Source organism: Heliangelus exortis, chromosome 3 (assembly GCF_036169615.1).
Source record: "Heliangelus exortis chromosome 3, bHelExo1.hap1, whole genome shotgun sequence".
NCBI classification, from domain to species: domain Eukaryota; kingdom Metazoa; phylum Chordata; class Aves; order Apodiformes; family Trochilidae; genus Heliangelus; species Heliangelus exortis.
The window spans coordinates 71,061,781-71,083,122 of record NC_092424.1 but is presented as its reverse complement, the minus strand read 5'-3'; the positions used below and the strand labels follow the sequence as shown (position 1 = coordinate 71,083,122).

General features: G+C 40.5%; 1 protein-coding gene across 1 annotated transcript in view; it reads left to right on the top strand.

Annotated features, from left to right (window-relative positions):
- CRYBG1 (crystallin beta-gamma domain containing 1) overlaps nucleotides 1–21,342 on the top strand; it is a 97,995-nt gene that overhangs the window by 15,780 nt on the left and 60,873 nt on the right. Inside the window, exon 2 of the mRNA XM_071741242.1 lies at nucleotides 19,445–19,574. Within this exon, the coding sequence (XP_071597343.1) occupies nucleotides 19,445–19,574 (130 nt within the window). The remainder of the gene's footprint in view (nucleotides 1–19,444; nucleotides 19,575–21,342) is intronic.

Here is a 21,342-nt window from a genome sequence, read left to right as displayed (position 1 = left end):
TATTCAGCAAAACAGTCCCTGATGTCTTCCGTCTGCTTCCTACCTTTGAACTGACTGATGATTCCTTTGTATATAATGATTCATGTATATGCCTGTGGACAATCACAGTAAGAGGAAAATATATTTTTTAAAAATCTGTTATCTAGCTTTCCTGAAGATATGTTGTCTGTAAGGACCTTCTGCAGGTACTCTCTCTACAGATAAGGCAACCTGGGCTCACATGCTCATGAGGAAACTGAAATGTTGGGCATGCTTAGTCCTTTTTGATGCCGGTGAAAAGAATATTAAGCTACATACAAAGAGCATCAAATGCATAGGTACTGCTACAAAAAGCTCATCAGGTCTGAGTATTCATCATGGGTTGAGCCACCAGCCCTTTGCTCACCCCCCCCCCTCTCCACTGGGACAGGGGAGAGAAATGGAAAAGCAAAAGCAAGAAAATCTCGTGGGTGAAGATAAGGACAGTCTAACAAGTGAAGGAGAAGACAACACTGCACAAGTGATGCACCACCAATCACTCACCAGCTCCCACCAGCAGACTGATGCCCAGCCAGTGTTGAGAAGTGATTACTTTGGAAGGAGATGCCACAGCACACACTCACATGGGTTTTGTTGCTGCACATGATACTACATGGTATGGAATATCCCTTTGGTCAGTTTGGGTCAGCTTTTCCTTCCCAGCCTACTTCCTGAGGGAACAATGTGAGCCTTGGTGTCATGCAGGCCCAGTTCAGCAGTAGCTAGAATTCTGTTGTGTTTTCAACACTGGTTTTGGTTACAGATCTAAGAAGAAAATCCACTCCATCTCAGGCATACCCAGTATACATTCTTGGTGATCCATGGTCAGTGATTTGTTGTCTGCTGAAGTATTTATTACATCAGTTTGTGGATTGTCTTACTAAAGGCATGACTGGACTGAAATGTTAGTGGAAGAACCAGGGTAGTTAGATGTGTGATGGGCTTTATGTACATAAATACTCTGTAAGACAGAAAACTAAAACCAGCTGTGACTTAAAGATCAGAAAGGTCTATAGAAAATAACCCAAGTTACCAAAGAAAAGGTGAAAATATATTAATTTTTCATTTATAAATATAATGAACAATATTGGCTTAGATATGGTTAAAACCCACACAGAATCTTTATTGAAAGAATCACCAAGTTATTCAAGGAAATTTAATGTAAATTTTTTTTTTAAGGACATTGTATTTTGACAGCTTTTGAAATTAATTGCCTGGGGTGCAAATGAGGTCAAATGCTGCAGCTTAGTTTTAGAAAAGTCCTGCATAATTTTTACAAAATAAAACAGTTGTAGTTAGTAAGCTTACAGTAAGAAAAAATATATCCTAGACTTCAGAGCTGAATAAGATTGCCTAGGGAACACAGGAAAGACTATTTTTGCTCAGTGTTTACTGTGTTGCATAATTAGAGGAAAAATTATCCCACTTTATTTACAAAATAAATTAAATATGGTGGTTTTAGTGCTTTAATGAAATGCAGATTTGCACATCTGACATTATTTCACTCTGTCATTTTCCTGTGCAACTCTTCTTTGTTCCTTGTAGATTTTTTATTTATTTATTTATTTATTTATTTATTTACGGAAGACTTAGAATCATAGAATTTTCAGGGTTGGAAGGGACATTTAAGATCATCCAGTTCCAACCCCTCTGCCATGGGCAGGGACACCTCCCACTAGACCAGGTTGCTCAGAGCCCCATCCATCCTGGCCTTAAAAACTTCCAGGGATGGGGCTTCCACCACCTCTCTGGGCAACCTGTTCCAGTGTCTCACCATCTTCATGGTGAAGAACTTCTTCCTAACTTCCAGTCTCAATCTACCTTCCTCTAGTTTGAATCCATTCCCCCAAGTCCTATCACTACCTGACATCTCAGCAGCTTTCCTGTAGCCCCCTTCAGATACTGGAAGGCTACAATAAGGTCTCCTTGGAGCCTGCTCCTCTCCAGACTGAATAACCCCATCTCTCTGAGTCTGTCTTCATTGCAGAGATGCTCCAGCCCTCTGATCATCCTCCTGGCCCTTCTCTTGACATGCTCCAGCACATCCCATCCAACTTGTTGATTAACTTACCTGATTGTGTTTGTTGACCCATGTAAACACGAATCTGGACAAAAAAACCATGTCCAACCAAACAACTGGACACATTTTACAGCAAGCTGGCATTCCCTGCTGTCCTGGATTATTATTTAGCTAGTAATGAAGTGCTACCACTGATACATCTGTTATCATGAAGGTTACTAGAAATGCCATCAGGTATGGGTGACAGTCACTATTGTCCTGTGATCTAGATTTTAAAGACCACAGAGGTGTGTATATTGTGTGTATATATTGGATGACTCCTCTGAGCTTGCTCACATCCTATCCATTGGCTTTGATGTTCACACCTGCTCTTACCTGGTGTTGATGGCTCCCACCACAAGTCTTCCCTGTCAGATGCTGGGTCTTGGTGGTGATAAATCTGGTGAAGCAGCTGCTGTTCTGAAACTGTTATGATAATTGCAGGTGTTTCAGCATAATTGTTTCTCCTCCCATTTATTTGCCATACCCATTTTTTGAGACAGGACCTACCACAGGGAGACTCAAAAGATTCACAGCATAATTGCAGTGTAAATAATACAAGACTTTACTTCTTATGACTTCTTTTCTTTTTTTTTTTTCTTTAGTATGGCCTACCTGTTGATTACAACATATTGTTTAATATTTGGGTCTGAGTTTTTCCATGGCACCTACACAGCATCAATGCACCAGAACATAACAAATTGCAAAAGCTTCTTCCACTGCAGACAATTTTTAAATGTTTATACAAATTTATTTTTCCTAAAACTACTTTCCATTTCCTCCAAGACTAAGAAATACATGGGTAAAAAATTGGCTTGAGGAGACTTCCTTCTATTAATTGTGAAAGAAGTCTTTGCCATCCTTTCTTTTCCCTTTCTTAAAGTATCTTTCTCATCTCTCATTCTCAGAAGTGTTTTACTTCTTCCTCTCTGATTTCTGTGTGTCTCATATGACTGGAACTGCCTCATTATTTTCATCTGCTCAATAATCTTTCATCTCCCTCAGTCCCTTTACAAATGTGCTTATTTTGGTTAGCTTTCCACCCTTCCTTTTATGCCGCTCCACTGTCCTTTAATCTAGCCCAAATTACAATTTAATAATGAAGGTGAGGGTTGAGGAAGAGAGGTAGTTCTAGTTTCAAAAGTTAGCTGTAAAAGGAAACCCTTCAGTCATCTTGCATCTTCTGCTATTGCGGTCTCTGGTCCAGTCTGCTCAGGCTTTTCAGGGTGCTTGTTTGTACAGAGTGAGGCGCAGGAATGCCACTGGATGCAGCTTACAAAAACAAACTTAAGTTTTTCTTCAATGGAAACCCTGCACCCTTTTAGTAGGGATGAGCAGAGCCTTTAAACAGGAATGGTTTTCAAAGTGTTTGCCAAGGTTTTTATAGCAAAACTACTTTTGGAGCCAAGTCTTGAGTATTTTCCTGGTAGAACATTAAAAAAGAATGACTAAAGACATAGAATTAAGCTAAAAACAGCACAGTGTGACAGAATCAGTTTAGTTTGCCTCTTCATGTATTAATTAACTAGTTGAGGCCTTCTGCCCCTTCTGCATTGATGATGCTACCTGCTTTTATCAGTTCCTATTATGCCAATTAATATAGCCTGGTGTTTGGCTATACTGGCTATACCAGCTATACCTTTTATTTTAGGAAGCTGATGTTGCATTTTAAAGTATTTTGTAACTTCTGATCAACCATCAATACTGGGAGGATAAAAAGGGGTAATACTTAAATTATACAGATTTATGTGGTATGAAAATAAACTTTTAATGAACAAGCCGGTTTGAAAATGTGTAAAATGAAAGTTGTTAATTCTAGATTTTTGTGCTGAAATGTGTAAAGCTTGATAAGAGTTTATTGCTTCTGTTTTCATCAATCTTGTGCCACTGTCTTTAAGGGAGGAGACTATCAGGCATGCTTGTGTTATTTTGTACAACTGAAGTTACCACAGAGATCCTTGCCTGGGAATGAGAGGGTCTTGCTTATAGGCCCAGACACTGATGTTCTGAAGTTCCTAAAAATGTTATTGCACGTGGTAGTTAATGAGACCTGAGTTTAAAATGATTTTGAACTAGCTTTAATTAGTGAAACCGAGACCTCAATGTCCTCTTGTTTCCGTAGCTCCTCTTTTCCCCCATTAATTAATGGAAGCATTAATAGGTGATAATATGTTTTATCCACTTTCTTATGTGAAAGACTTACAATTAGCAGACTTGACACAGACCTGGCTAAAGAGTCTTTTAATATCTTTTAGTAAGGTCATTTCTTTGTGGTCCTTCTGCAAAATAATGTAATTTTATTTTTACATCTATAGTTTAGCAATTTACAACATTCAAGCTATGGTTGATCTTGAAAATAAACTTTAAGTATTTATCCATTATTTGTCATCCTTAGTTGCCACTTTCTGGTCCTTGGCTGCTTTGAAGTGAGTATTACCTCATAGAAAGACAAAAAAACCAATAGAGTTCTGCATTATGCCTAATAAATATCTCTTGACAGAGATTTCAGAGTCTGTATCTTTGCAAGAAGAAACTTTGCAGCCCTAAAGTGCTGCTGCTAGGTTAACTTATTTTGAAACATGCATTCACTGTTCACAGCAGCCTAGAGCAGGCTTTCAGAATGCTTGAAGGTTTGATTTTAGAGAACAAGTCCAAAGATTTTGAAATTGTCCCTTGTTTCACTGTGTACGTAGTACAACAAGAACACAACAGCTTTCTTTCTTTAATTCTAGTAACAGAATGTTGATTACTTTAGTTTCTTATTCTTGCTCTTTTTTGGACAATACTTAGGATTTTGAAAAGGAACCTATGCTCCTGTAGTCGGGAGGAAGTTTTTTAAGCAATGAGAGGTTTATGTGATACTTTGATAAATCATCAGAACAAAACACTCTTCAGTCTAAATCCCAATGAAAAAAAAATGTTTAGCCCCTAAATTCTGAGTATTCATCTGTAGGAGATTCTAATTTCTTTGTCCCTTATGAAGGAGCTGCCCCATCTGGGTCACAAATGACAAGATAAATGTCATTTAAACCTTGTTAAACTTGTTCTAGCCCTCAGAGGGTTGAAAGCAGGCAAATGCAGAAATTAAAATAGAAGGTCTTAGCAGCTAACTACAGAGCTGCTTGGAGATGACTTTGTAGTAAGCTATTGTAAATAGGACATCCTAGATGACTTAAGTCAGTCTTTGAACTGGCTCCAGAATGACTTGTATTTCATGTGTAATGTCCAAGACTCATAATACATTTGTACCAAATGATGCTTTAGGATAAAGTTTAATGTGTGAACCTTTTTAAAATTAAAATGTGATTGAAATTGTAGTGGTATTATTTTGTGTGATTTGAGATGTTTACTTAATTACTCTTTGTACTCAACTGTCAATTAGACGTCTTGCGTAAGGCGCAGACCCAAACTGAGCTACCTAACCTGCTGAGATAGTAGGATGGGATAAACTCCTTTGGCTCTGAAGGAACACCAGAAAATTTTCTGCATGGTGCTTGTGTTTTTTCGTCTGTTTTTAAATGGGCACGTTATCTTTTAAAGACCAGAAGCTTCCAGGAGCTTACGTGCTGAGAGTACACAAAGCATCAGAATCACTGAGATAGTATGCGTGCATGCTTGAACTATATAGTTTGTCACTTAGTGCCATACCAAAATAATTTGTTTCTTGATGACAAAGAGCTGAAGCATGACACTTAGTGAGACATGAAAATTACCTCCTTCAGCAAACAGCGTGGAGGTTACTCCTGCTGGGTACAGGCCAGCCCAGATAGGCATGGTAAGAATATGTGATGCTTTAGCTGCAGGCTAGTTGGAGCGAGTTCACTCCCTGAAGTTTTCCTTCTTAATTCAGCTTCAAACACAACTGTAGTAATATTGTAATTTTATAGATGACATCTTTAATCAAAGATAAAGAGGACTATCTCTAAATTTGCTTGTCACGTGAAGAGGGAGCTTTTATTAATGATAGACTTGACCCAGTCAGAAGAGTAGGTGTGGCAGAAAGTTAACTCTTATGGTGGGCAAATCAAACTCGTTTTCACTGCATGTGCATGGAGATTAGCCACCTCTGTCCTGGCTATCTGTTTGATAAATCTAAGAGACAAGGTAGATGTATTTCTTTTATAGAGGTGTGGCCACAGATCAATGCAAGAGATAGCAATAGAGAGTGTATCTTAATCAGCTTCCTCAAAATTAAAAACTTACTTTTTTTTTAGGATTTTTCTTTTGATAGAATGATCTTGTTATAGGGGCACATTGTTTTTGCTCATTATAAAATAGTCTCTGCTTGTTTTCCTGTGTTTGGAACCACTTGGCAGACTCCATTGTAGACATTTAATGTAATTAACTTGAAGGTGTTTCCTGCTCCAGGGGTATTTAAGCATCCAAGGATGAACAGGCATTGAGGCAGGGAGATGAGCTGAAGGACTCCTAGTTTAGTAATCCAGAAGAGAGTGGTTAATGAGCAAAGTGGAAACAGCATTAAATAAATGTACTGAATTGTAATAAAATGTTCATACTTTCAAATAACAAAGCGTCACACAAAAAAAATTGGGCTGTCAGTTTCCCAGTTAAAAATATTCTCTCCAGTTTGTCTGTCCCTCCTTTCTCAGGATCCTCTCATGTCCATCTTTCATTTCCTCCTCTCCTGTTCTTTACATCCTTTCTGTTACCTTCCATCACTGCCTGCAAGATTCCTTTTGATAACTGTGAAAAGGAGAAGGAGGTGAAAGTGGGAAGTGATAAATGGGTCTGACAGGAGGCAAAAATACTACCAGGACACAACTTCTCATTCCTCTGAAAGTGAAGCAAGAGAAACTCTGAAAGTGGTGCCTGTGGTCTTCTAACTCTGTTAAGATGCAGAGATGCAGGTAGTCTGCCTTGCAGCAAGTTCATACCCAGAATAAGTCCTGAAGGCTGCTGCTACTTGCTCTGTGAGTTAGTCCTTCCTAAAATGCCCATATGACTTCAAAGAAGCACATCAGAGTAAAAGTCAATGTTATGATGTCTGTTTGAGCTGGCAGAAAGCCTGTCCTCTGTGAAGAAAGTCCATCCACATCCATGTATTTAATTTAGTGTAACTTAAGACAACTCAAATACCTGTATTGTTCTCAAAGATTATAAGAATGAAGAGCACTGATGATAATCTGTAGGGCTACAGATTGTACTGGGAAACGGTATCTCATGCTGGTGCTGTGATAGTGTTTGTGACAAAACCACTTTTTATGCTGCATCTGAGACTGCAGTTGATACACGGTGCTTGTGAGTCATCTTTTCACCTCCATTATTCTTCCGGCTTAGTGATTTCCAAGATTTCCCTGTACTACTTTTTCTGATGGACTCATGACTTGAAAAGCCACAGGAAGCAGGAAATAGATTTTTCAAAGCTGTATCTTGAAATGTGTCTGGATTAAAACGTTTTTAGTGGCTTTTTCTCATAAATATAATTAAGTACACATATAACATAAAGGTGGTTTGCTCTAAAACATGACAGGCATGGACTTGGCCTGTTGAACACATTTATAAGTTGTGTTTGACTATTGTTATCCAGTTACTTTAAAACATGATTCAAACTTGGCTCAGTAGTTTCATATAGTCTTGGAATGAGAGTAATTAGTAGTTTCTTAAACCAAAATAGTAAAATGTTAGGATTTACATTAAAATCTCTGCAGATGCATTATTTTAAGGCAAATGAGAAAATCCATGTTAGTGTATTTTGCAATTAAGTTATCATTATTTGAAACCTGAAATTATATAGTCCATTATTAAGGCTGAAAGCAACAAGACATCTCACAGTACATGAACTGACTTACCTAAGTATAACTTTATGTTTTCCTGTTACTTCTTACTGAATATATAATTTTAATTCAATTTTCCATTCCTGGCATCAAAAACAGTTTCCTACTTAAAGCTCAATAAAATTTTAATGGCCAATTTTGAAAGCTATATTTCCAAGTCTGTGTTCTTAACTGGTGCCTCAACAATGCCACTTTAAAAGAAATAACATTTGACTTTTTTCTGTAGCATGTTTGGAACTGTTTTATAGGTTTCTGGGGTATTTAGCCTGCTGATACCCAGAAACAATTGAATAAATTTTAAAATAATGCAACTTGTAATCACAAATCCACAGTGAATATAAGCCACCCTGTTGTATTCTGCACAAAATCCTTCCATCCTTGATGTATGGAAAGGTGACCCTGAGCCAGCAATGTGCCCTTCTGGCCAAGAAGGCCAATGGCATCCTGGGGTGCATTAGAAGGGGGGTGGTCAGTAGGTCAAGGGAGGTTCCCTCTGCTCTGCCCTGGTGAAGCCACATCTGGAATATTGTGTCCAGTTCTGGGCCTCTCAGTTCCAGAAGGACAGGGAACTGCTTGAAAGAGTCCAGCTCAGACCGACCAAGATGATGAAGGGAGTGGAACATCTCCCTTATGAGGAAAGGGTGAGGGAGCTGGGTCTCTTCAACCTGGAGAAGAGGGGATTGAGGGGTGACTTCATCAATGTTTATAAATAAGGGGTGAGTGCCAGGAGGACAGAATGAAGCTTTTCTCAGTCAGGGGTCAGTAACAACAGGGCGAGGGGCAACAGTTATAAACTGCAGCATAGGCAGTTCCATATAAATATTAGGAAGAATTTTTTCACTGTGAGGGTGACAGAGCACTGGCACAGGCTGCCCAGGGAGGTTGTGGAGTCTCCTTCCCTGGAGACATTCAAAGCCCACCTGGATGTGTTCCTGTGTGACATCCTGTAGGTGACCCTGCTCTGGCAGGGGGGTTGGACTCGATGATCTTTTGAAGTCCCTTCCATTCCTTGACTTTCTATAACTCTATGAAAAGGTGGCTCTGTGCTTTGTTGCCAAAAGCCCAAATTTCAATTAGGCATAGCATAATTGATGTCAGCATAAAATGTCTGATACCACAGTAGTTGATTTTCTTTGTTCTAGACAGTGGGCTAATTTAGCTCATGAAATCAATTCATTTTAGGCGAGTTCCTTTGCTGTAATTGCAGGGTGTGGTTTAGGTAGATTTTGATGAACAGATAAATTGATGAGTTAGTACAGTACCAATCAAACCTTACAAGTCTTGTATGCATCTCATTTATTTGTCCTATTCCTCGTTCTCAAGCTGTGCTGCTGGGGGTTCACGCTTGACATGGGACCTGCCCTTGGGGTTCCTCACTGGCCCGACGGGTGCAGGAGAAGCTGGAGCAGGGGAGATCTGGGACATTAGGCTGTTAAAAGGCTGTGTGATTTTCTGGATTCTCATGCTGAAAGGGACCTTGCTGGAAACCACGGTTCCCAGCCACAGCCTGGCGCTGTGGTCATTTCTGTGTGGTAAGATGTGGCCCTGCAGTAAGTCGTAGTGTAAAGATGTGTTCAGCCCCTCCCTGCTGCCTCTGTACCTATCCTGCACAGGCTTTTCTGGACAGTGGGAACTTGAGAGACCTGTTTGGGTGTAATGTGAACCTGTTTCATCCATTCTTGTGGGCAAAACATTTTTTCTAAGAGTTAAAGACTTTCCTGTTTGCTGCTGGAGTTGCGCTGAGTTTAGAGATGCCCAGATGAATTGGACTCTTTCAAAATGGAACTTAAGTCTAAGGCAGAATCCTAGCTGCTCACAGCAAAATTTAAAGAGCAGAGAGTACAATTTTTGCAAAATTTTTCCAGCTGTCACTTTGAACCAAATGCTAATTGCCACATAAAAGAGCAGGGCAAAAAAATGTTGCAAGCATGAATCTGTGTGTTCAGACGTATTATTATGTCCTCGAATTTATAAACACCTTTCTGTATCTCTCGATGTGGCGACGGGAAGTAGCAGTTATGCCATAATGTGGTGGGACCTTCACAGGATTGAGAAATGGGCCAGGGTCAACTTCATGAGATTCAACAAGTCCAAGTGCAAGCTCCTGCATTTGGGTTGGACCAACCCCAGGCACAGCCACAAGATGGGTACAGTGTGGGTTGAGAGTAGCCCTGAAGGGAAGGACTTGGGGATGTTGATTGATGAGAAACTCAATGTGAGCTGGCAGGGTGCTCATGCAGCCCTGAGGGACAACATCCACATCTTAGGATGGATTTGCAGGAGTGTGGCCAGTAGATCAAGAGAGGTGATTCTCCCCCTCTACTCTGTACTTGTGAGACCCTGCCTTGAATACTGCATCCAGTTCTGGTGCCCCCCCACTGTAAGAAGGGCATAAGTCTGTTGTAATGAGTCCAGAGGAGGGCCACAAAGATGGTACAGGGGATGGAGCACTTCTGCTGTGAGGAGAGGCTGAAGGAATTGGGATTGTTCAGCCTGAAGAAAAGAAGACTCTGGGGGGACCTTGTAGCTGCCTTCCAATACCTGAAGGGAACCTACAGGAAGGCTGGAAAGAGGTTTTTCATAGGAGTGTCCAGCAATAGAACAAGGGGAAATGAATTTAAACTGAAGGAGAATAGGTTTAGGCTGGATATTAGGAAGAAGTTCTTTAGTATGAGGGTGGTACGTCAGAGAAGTTGTGGATGCCCCCTTCTTGGAAGTGTTTAAGGCCAGTTTTTTCGAGCAACCTTGTCTAGATGAGAGGCATCCCTGCCCATGGCAGGGAGGTTGGAGTAGATGATCTCTAAGGTCCCTTCCAACCTAAGCCATTCTACAATTCTATGATATTTTTGTTCATCAAGTCATGGTGAGTCAAAATGAACAAAGGAAGAAAAGCATCATGTGTTTAAAGAAATGAGTGATGCTGGCTTTCCATCTCCTCGGTCAAACAGCTTCATCTGGTTCTTTGAGCTTCTTACTAAATAAAATGAGATATTACCTTTGTTAGGTTAAGTCAACATGATGATTATTGTTTATACAATGCTTTAAGGCTAGGCCAGAATATAAATATCAAGATTAACTCTACATTCAGTGAGATTCTCCAGTGCAGCATAGTTGCAAATTATCTCTGGGCATGAGCATGTTAGCGGTGTGTATACAGTCTTTGCTCACCAAAACTGGAATTTTACTTTCTTTGGGCTTATTGGATGCTCCTGCAATCTCAGACACCATTAATTTTCTATTACTACAAAGCAACAAAGATTGTTAAGTACCTCGTCTGTCACATCTCCCAAAGGCTGCCAATAATTACACATATTGAAAGAATCAGGTTTCCACTGGCAGGTTATCTTACAGAAATGATTTTTTCCTCAAAAATTAGGGGTAGAAAAATTACAATGCATGGTTTCAGGAATATTTTGCAAGGTCAATTTTTTAAACTTCAGCTGACTCCCAAACATGGCTGCATACACAGAGCTGATGTAGTGTCAGCCTTTGGCTGTGGAAGGAATGGAGTGGCTGTCACAGGAAACATGGGTTTGTTTGGGCACATCTGGCACCTATGTGGAGGTGCCACCCAGTGGCCACATGGTAATAATGAATTTTTCTGGCTAATTAAAATAATATTGTCATCAAAGGAAGGCATCTTACAATAGGGTTTTTTTTTAATAATTTTTTTTTTTTTTAAGACTTCATTGTCAGCACCCAGGGTCCTGTTTTGTGGAAAGTAGTAACTGACAAAGTTTGTTAGTGGTTTTCAAATTAAACAATAAAAAAGAGCCCAAGTTAATCCAACAGTCTCCAAGTAATCAAATGACAAAATATTTTCCTCCTTTGCAACTAGGTTTTACGAAGTGTACCAGTATATGTTGGAGTGGTTTTGTTCCAAACCAAGGTGCTGTTTTTGTTGGTTTGTTAGATTGTTAGATTGTGATTTTTTCCTATGCAAACAAGATCTAGAAGTACAACTAAAAGTCTGTGGTTGGTGTTAACTGAAATTGATGATGCATCTCCTCACAGCAACATGATACAGAATGATAATCATCTGTTTCATAGGTTCAAAAAGTGCAAAAGTGGAGCTGCTGAGAAGATACTTATGATGCCAGCAAGATACAAAATGACATCTATTACAGTGATTACATTTATTAGTTGAGATTATCCGGAGGCAGAAGAGTGAAACGGTGATGAGCATATGGTACATCTGGTGTAGATCAAGCTCTACACTGCTATTCATGAAGATTTTAACTAGCTATATAATGGCTGGGCTTCAGGTGCAGCTTAAAAAGATTACTCACCATTTCCAGATTATCTCAGAGATAACCTCATCATTTCAAAGCATCTCTTCTCAGTCTGTAGTGTCTGTACTAGGTTTATTGCCTAATTAGTAGAGGTGTTAAAGAAGTTCCCTTTAAACGTGACAAATAACTGCAATAATTACTATGACAGCAGGGCTTTTTGAATTTTCAGAACAGAAAAGGGTCACTTGGGACAAGAAACCAGAAGCTGCTTAGATTCACTGTGTTAAAGATTTGACTCCAGAGCAAAACCATGTATCTGTGTTATTTGAAGGACTAATGAGTGCAGTATTTCCAGTTGCATGCTGTTTGAAGCACAAGAAAGCCAGAAGCTTGAAAACATTTCATCTCATGAGCACTTGCTCAGAGCTTCAACAAACTGCCAAATGCAAACAAATAAATTTAATAACCTGAAATTAATATATTGTAGTGGGAGGACAGTAGGGTTGAAAAAACAATTGCATGCAGTTATGGCAGTGGACAACAAGTATGACAAGTTTGTGGTGTTACAGTGGCTCAGAAAAAGTTCTTTGCAGTCTTTGTGTGTGCAAATGTATCGTGGAACAAAGCAATGAGGCCACAGACCTGCTCTTCGTGATTTTTGGTGTGACTAGAACTGGAGTACCATGTCCCTCTCTGGCTGTACCTTTGCTGGAGAAATGTTGTCAGAATGAAGTGGAGAGTAGAACATGGGCATTCATTTACAAAAGGGAAGATTATGCTAAATAGTGGCTGAGTGGGATACAGCTAAAGCCTGCAAATATTTAAAAGGTGTGAATTTGCCAAACAAAGAAAGGAGTTATTTAGGCTGGCATAGTAAGGCAGAGTAGAGTAACTATAACAAAGGGTACTTTTATGTGAGGTTATTAACCCTGTTATTAAGATGCATGACAAAACAATTCGAAGTAAGCCAGTAGGAAATGACAAAATGTGACCTAAGGTGGTTTAAACAGCCTTTTCTATCTCTAGGATCTAGCAAGGTGGAGGCAGAAAACTGGAACTTGATTCGCTTGTGAATCTGAACCCTGGCCATTAGATGGCAGGGTGCTGGCACAGGAGGGTGCCTGCCTCCCCACCACTTCTTACTGAGGATGTTCCAAGGGAAGGTCAGAGCCTCTCAGTCCTAGGACCAGGGAGAAGTTGGACATGCTGGGTTTTCCTATAAAAATCACACACTCGCACACTGTCACTCTTTACCGGCGTCTAGGTGGGTTTTGAATGTCTCCAGAGACATTCTGTCTAGGCCCTCTGTTCTAGTTCTCCATTGCCCTTACTGTAAGGAAGTTCCTCTTCATGTTTAGATGGAACTGTCTCTGTTCAAGTTTGTGCCCATTATCTCTCACTCAGTTACTGGGCACCCCTGCAAAAAGACTGGCCCCACACTCCTGATATATACCCTTTAAGTATTTATAAGAGTTGGTAAGATCCCCTCTCAGCCTTCCCTTGTCCAGACTAAGAAGACTCAAGTCCCTCAGCTTTCCCTCATAGAAGAGGTTTCCTAGTCCCCTATTCGTCTATCTTTGTAGCCCTTTGCTATACCCTCTCTAGCAGTTCCCTGCCCTTCTTGAACTGGGAAACCCAGAACTGGGCACAGTACTTAAGATGTGGCCTCACCAGGGCAGAATAGAGGGGCAAGATAACCTCCCTCAACCTGCTGGACACACTCTTCTTGATGCACCCCAAGATGCCATTGGCCTTCTTGCCCACAAGGGCACATTGCTATCTCATGGTCATCCTGTTGTCCAACAGGGTTCCCAGGTCTTTTTCCCCAGACCTACTTTCTAGCAGTTCAGCCCCTAACCTATACAGGTTATTCCTAGGTGCAGTACCCTACACTTGCTCTTGTTGAATTTCATGAGGTTTCTCTATGCCCAATTCCAGGTCACACTGGATGGCAGCACAGCCTCCTGGTGTGTCAGCAACCCCTTCCCAGTTTCGTGTCATCAGCAAACTTGGTGAGCGCACGCTCTGTCCCTGTGTCCGGGTCATTGATGAAGATGTTGAACAGAACTGGACCCAGTACTGACCCCTGGGGAGCACTGCTTGTTGCTGACCTCCTACTAGACTCTGTGCCACTAATCACAACCCTCTGAACTCTAACTCTGAGCCAGTTTTCAATCCATCCCAATGTCCATTCATCTAACCCACACTTCCCAAGCTTGCCCATGAGGATGCTGTGGGATGCTGTGTTAAAAACCTTACTCAAGTCAAATAGAAAAATATCCACTGCCCTCCCCTCACCTATCCATCCAGTCATGCTGTTGTAGAAGGCTATCAGATTAGTCAGACATCACTTCCCCTTGGTGAATCCATGTTGGCCTTCTTTCCCTTCACATTCCCACAACAAGCTGTTTCATCATCTTTCCAAGGATGGAGGTCATAGAACAGCTATGTCCCAGACATGTGTCTTCTCTGGCTTTTCACATCCTGAAACCCTGTGTGGGTAGGTGGGTAAGTAGGACAGGTGTTGAGTTATCCCAGTGTAACAAACCCCTTCATATAGGAAGTCTTTTCTATAACCAGGGATAAATTAATGGGAATGCTGAGGCAGTGAGAAGGGGTGATGTAAATGTGGTATGTAGATTCCTGCAGACTTTTCAAGAAGTCCACATACTGGTTCTGTGGAAGGCATGACAGAAGAAATAAGCAGTAGCTTTGTATGGAAAATGTCAGACATGAGCAGGCTGTTTGAAATGCTTAAAATATACTAATACTGTAACTACAACAGCTCAAATAATGCATAATAAAAAAAAAACCCAGACTTACTTAAAACATAGTCTACACTGCTAAAGGATCTGCCCCAGGGAATGATCCTTATAAATGCATCCACATCTCTCAAGATTACTTGCCTCTAGTGTGAACTGGCTGTGTTTGTGCTGCCTAACACTTGACCTGGGTCCGATGCCCCCGTGGCTGTAAGACCATAATTATATTTTTGTGGCTTCAGTTCAAAGTGTCTGAGGTAAAGTGAGGACTGCTTTGCTGCCTGCAAGACTGGTGTTTTTACAGCATTATGCCAGAGGTATGCTGTGTACTGTGGGGTGTGGTGTGGGGCATACAGGGGGTGTCTTAGGCCAGGAGGATAGTTGGGATAGTGTAGGGCAGGAGGAGCCAAAGCTTGTATAGTCTTATCCTTTCTGTGCCATCCATGGGGCAGTCCATCCACAAAGCTGCTCCTTGGCTTTTCCTCAGAGGCAAGTAGTTGGTTTCCTCCCAAGAAGATTCCAAACGGATGGATGTGCAGTATGGCTGACAAGGAGACCAGGACCTGGGAATGAACGAGGGAGGTAAATTATTTGGCAGCATATGTGCACCCACCATAGTCATGAGCACCTAGGTGGTGGGTGAGCTGGGTAAAAGCTCTCTAATGCTCATAATGTTTTTCTATGTTTTGCAGTGAATCTTTAGCACAGACACTTTGATGATCAGATTGATTTTTGCTGGTCCCAGGAAAAAAAATTAGGTGCTGGTGTGGTGTGGGAGGGGGGAGAACAGGCAATGGATCTGAATAAACAAACAAAATGTCTTTCTGTTTTAATCAAGTTGGTCTTGCTCATACATGTTTTTTTTAAAAAACATGATCTCATCCTGTGTAAAAGTGTTGATTGAAAATGGGAATTAAAATGGAAGAACCATCTACCAGGTACAGAGTGAAGACTGTAAAAAAAAAAACAAAACAGCAGACTGTAGATGGATATATGGGCTGAATATGGTGGATTATGAAAGAAGCCATGGCTGTAAAATTACAAGGATGCCAGTTGAGTAAGGATTATTAGTTTAAAATGTAGGGCCAGCTCCTTTTTTTCTTTTTGAGTTGTTTGCTTATTTGTCCTACCTTAGTGTTTTTACATATTTTTATCTTCAGGTTAATTCCCTTAAAAATATTTTTAATTGCAGTGATATTTTTAATACAATTAATATTTTCATACAGTTAATAGGACAGCATTGTGTTACTACCAAGATCTTAAGCTTGGACAGGCACAAGCAATAGAGCTGAGATGTGTGTTCTGCACCATAAAGAGAGCACTCCCCATTTTAAATTCCTATCTGATAGTTTTCTTTTCCTGTCAGTAGTTCTGCCGTGAACCAGTATCCCCGTACTGGTGAAGGTGTATGTACCTACAAAGTTTCTTCTTCCTTTTAGTGCCTCATGCTCTCTTCAAAAGCTTGGTAATTTTCAAGGCCTCCTAGCTGCTCTTCCTTTGCTTCACTGTAAAATTGGTTATTATTTTCATTAGCTGTATGAAAACATGCCAGACACACATTGCTGTAGACGAGGTAAACATACTTGGAGCATTTTTACGTAATTAGTTGTACCATTTAGTAGCCAAACATGTAACAAACAATAAACTACTCTGTCTATCATAAATATTCACCCCACGTTTTTCCTAATTTAAAAATTCTTACCTCCGCAGACAAAGCTCCTCTCCCAAGTGCCTCCGACAATTGATGGGCCTTGCAAAACATCTGGGAGGGTTTCATAACATGTCTAATGTGTTGCAAGCAGCTTTTTTTCCCCCTGGGGCCCTCAGGGCTTTGAGTGAGTGGGTATAGTTACACAAACAAGCCTGGGTGAGAAAAGCAAGGGTGTGGGTTGACGGTGCGTCAGCTCCCAAATGGTAACTGTCCACTTGCCTGTCCTCGCCCCACAGGGACTTTCTCCACAGTGAGTTAGGGCTAGCTGCTCCGGGTTTGGGCTGGAAGGAGAGAATTTGGCCAGGCAGTCAGGGCAGAGGAGGTGCAGCACTGCCCTCACACCCCAGCTTGCCCCTGGGAGCTGGCACGCACGCCTGCGCCTTCGGGCGGGAAGCGTCACACAGTTTCCCTGGAAAACTGCCCAGTGCCGTAAAGTAAAGCTTTTTGGAAGCTCTGGTGAACTCTGCACATCAGCAGATTGTTGGCAGGATAGGCTTTACACAGTGAAGAAATTCAAAGAGTGCCTCTTCTCACCCATTTGGAAATCTGGAGTTGGCTGTTTTCCAGCACACCATCTTTGGGTTCAAACTTCCCATGCCGCTTCTGTCAGCTCCAGCTTTTGGAGTGAAATTGTGCCCTTTTATAGGAAAAAAAAAAAGTATCTGAAAGAAGTTATGCTGCTGCTTCACCACACCCTGAAGGCAGCAGCCTCCTGGCTACCACGCCATGAGCCTGCCAGCACCCTGAGGCTTAATGGTGTCACAGGGACTGAGTGGGTCCATGGGGTGAGGGTGCCCAGGGGGTCCCTCCCTCCAGCCCTGGAGAGGGAGCCAGGGCCTGCCAGGTGGGTGTTGCTGGCTCTGCTGAGGACTGTACAGTCCCATTGTGCAGTAGGACACAGGGAACCATCATGATTTCCTACCTAGGGAGTGTTTGCTCCCACAGCTTTCTCCTTTTTGGCATTTCACTCGTGGGATCACTGGCATGTTGTTTGATGACATACGTGCATTATATAGCACTCAGGGTGCACGCACTTGGCACCAGCCCAGCAGCACCATTGTGGAGGGGAGGCCTCTCACAACGCATTGATGTCACCTCAATTCTTGACAGCTCTTCCATCCTCTTCCCACTGTACACCACTATTTCCATCCTCCTTACCCAGATTTCTTACCTGGACTGCAACCAAGCGCCATCCCCATCTCCTACCCGTACCGTGTCATTTTTTCCACTGCTCTGAGTCACTGAGCTGATAGTCCTTAGTCTACTGTTGCTCCCTTGAGCAACATCCAGTAAATATGTCAGACAGGGTAAGGTGCAACATGATCTCTCAGTGCTAAGCGAGCAGCTGGTTCAGGTGACTTTTGAATTCTCTTGTATACAATGTGTGTGGAACCACCCCAGAAGCAACCCCACTGGTGGAGACAGGGAATGAAAATCCAGATGGATAGCTCACTGTCAGCTATGGCTAGGAGAAGGTATAACCAGCTACTGAGAGTGATGAAGTTTCTTCCTTAGAAATGGGTAAATAAACAAAATAATTGCATATGTTTATTGGGATATGTGTTAAAATGTCAAAACATTTTCACCACAAGTATGCAATAAACTGAACAGCTCTACAAGTATGCCTGAGGCTTTTCTGCTCCCTTATTTACTCTTTGAAAACTTCATATGGCCATCAGTTATAAAACTAAATTTGCAATGAAAGCTGTACAAACAGAGCCAGATTTGGGACTTTGTGATGAGTCTGGAGAAGAAGCCTATGGAAAAGGAGTTTTGATCCAACTGAAATGGAGAATATGCATATTTTAAGGACAAAACAAAACAAAACCATTTTGGTTTTGAGGATATTTTCTGCTAAAGATCCCTTAGTGTTTCAAACTGCTGTGAGTTGATCAGATTGCCACCGGTATGTTCAGGGGTCTCCTTTGAGGCTGCACTTGGCCTGTGAGAAGATCTTGGGTTCCCTTCCAACCTAAATTTTCCAATGATCCTATGAAAAATATAGTCCAGTTTTGAAATAAATGACCAAAATACATAATTAAAAAAAATGTTTTTAAGCTAATTGCTGAATTATCTAAAGGACTAAATATATAAAATGTCATCTGTATGAACCTTTTTAATGAAACTATATGTTCAGAGAAATCTGTACTGTTGCCACTTGGATTTTTAAGACAGTGAAATGAAAAAGAAATTTAAGTCACTTTTCACTGATTCATTTCGTTCTGTGGAGGAGACTAAGTAAACTTCTTCATATTCTTTGGATTCAGAATTTCAAAATTGACACTGCAGAATAAACATAAGCAAAATCAGGACTGTAAGGCATTAGAATTGACTTGCTAAAAACCAATGTATCATTTTAAAGATTATATGCATTTCACTGTGACAGCATCTTCTCAATAAATGTCTTTCTGTTTCAAGAATTCAACTGATTCTTACCTGAGACAGCTTCCAGAAGGAAGGTGAACATAATGTGTGATGTAATGTGGAACTATAAACCCAAAATGTTGTAATCTGCTGTTTGTAGAGGTGGAATGACATAAGATAAGATGACTAATTTTTCTGCCTTGTAGCTCTGATGTGGTTATCCTACTGAATATTGTAGTGGGGTTTTTTTGTTTTGTTATCTGGAAAATGCTGACAAGTTAAGAGTTTCAGATAGCTAAAGCAGGTAGGATGAATTAATGTCTAATAAGAGGAGCAAATAGTTTGGCTAGAATAAGGCCCTAAAGTGCAGGCATACCAGACGCCTGGAACTAGTACAACAGGAGAAACATTTTAGTGTGTTTTGCCAAGAAATACAGCAAATATTAGCTCAGACTTTATTTCATTAGGATGTATTAATTGGACAATGTTTATTCTCCTTTCAGGTACTATGATATATCGGGCAGACACTGTACTGCTGAAGAAAACCAAATACCATCAGTAATCTGTCCACACTCTTACGTTCTTCCAGCAATATCAATGTCTACTGCCTCATTACCAGCAGCACTTAGAAAGGTAAGAAAAAACTAAATACATGTGTTTACATGAAAATAATATGTATACATATATACACACATGAATGTACATTTATGTGTATCATAAAAAAATTACTATACTGAAAACGTATTTTAACACTAGGTATAACTGCAATCTTCCTTTAAAAGACCTGTGTTTGAAATAAGTACTGAAAAATTTCAAATTAATATCTTACATGGAAATAGGGAAGGTACATGCTGACTATAGCTGGCATGAAAAGCCAACAAAGGAAATGGCTGGAGGAGGTCTTCCACATGCTCTCACAAACCATATGGCTTTTTCCTTCTGCTCATAAAATATATATGTCAAAATAATAAAGGAATAGCACCTATACTTTTATAGTTTCTCCCTTAACTTGTACTGTTTTCTATGTTACGTTTTATTCCAGAGAAGGAGAAATGTCTACACATTTGTTTTCTAGTGTTCATTTAGTTCATGTAGTGTTACACATTTGCTTGGCAGCAGTATGACTGCATGCAAGCAAGGTAGGGAAAATGCTAATTACTTCTGTCCTAATGTGAGAACCTAATTTCAGATTTCAGACGAGGTTGTGCAATGCTATTCTTGTCTTTATTGTAATATTTCCATGGAGAGAGAAATACTTTTTTTCCATGTTAACAAAAGTACACAGCAGGCCAATAAATCAAAACATTGCTTTTTTCATGGTTGTCAAAGTAATATGCATCTGAATATATTTGATGAGGGATTAAAATACTATGTCTTCAAAACAAAGAAATTTATTCTCTAGTCTTGTCAAGCCAGCAAATCTCATCCACTAATTCCTATATGAAGCCTGTGGAAAAACTCACTGGTCTTTAGTCGAATATACAAATAACATAAACCCCAAACATCCCTTGTGGCCTCATTCAGCTCATTAGTGCCATTGATACAGTAGAAACATGCCAACAAAAAGAACCCAGTTCTCTGTAGTTATGAAACAGCAAAATGGCACAGTACTGTGATGGGATGACATTTCTATTGCAGTAGAACTAGATGAGGATTTAGCTTTCCAACAGAAAAAAATGCTGTTCTCTCTAGTGTTGTTTTGGATGGACTTGTACATCAACCCTTACAAGGACTTCTAGAAAAGCACATATATGTTTGATGTTTTCAGCTGAAATTTGAAAATAGCAGAGTTCAGCTGTTATTTAGTGAGTTCTGAGTTGGCACGTTTTTCTTCTTTTGGAATAAGTTGTTCATACCTACGGAAAAGTTAAACTGTTGGGGTGTCCTTCCCCTAACTTGGAGCCAATTAATTTGTACAAAGAAGGCTTAAAAGCCTGTAAACGAATCATCTAAAGGAGTATCAGAGCAGGCCACATAATTCTGTACTTTGATGAACAGCACGAAGGCCTCATTGTTAGGGAAACCAAAAATGAAGGAAATTGCGTGTGTGTGTGTGAATTCAGCAGTTTCTTCTGTATTGGGATAATCTGCTGGTGTGTGTGTAATAATGCAGTCACCTGGTGATGATAGATGGTTTCTGAGGACTGGGATTTAATGAAGCCCTGCCTTCCCTCAGCTTTTCTTGTGGGAGAGCAGTAGAAAACGGTGCATGACACAGAACATACATAAGCTGTTTGCACCAGGCTCCTCACTGTTGCTGTCTCTGGAAAGCTGTTCATAAGCCTTTCAAAGGTGAATGTACTAAGCAGAGTCTTGCAGACTAATTTGCGTAGCCTAATTTGTATTATCCTCTGTTTTTGCCTAATTTAGCTTATTCCCTTTTACCTTGTGTAATTAAGAG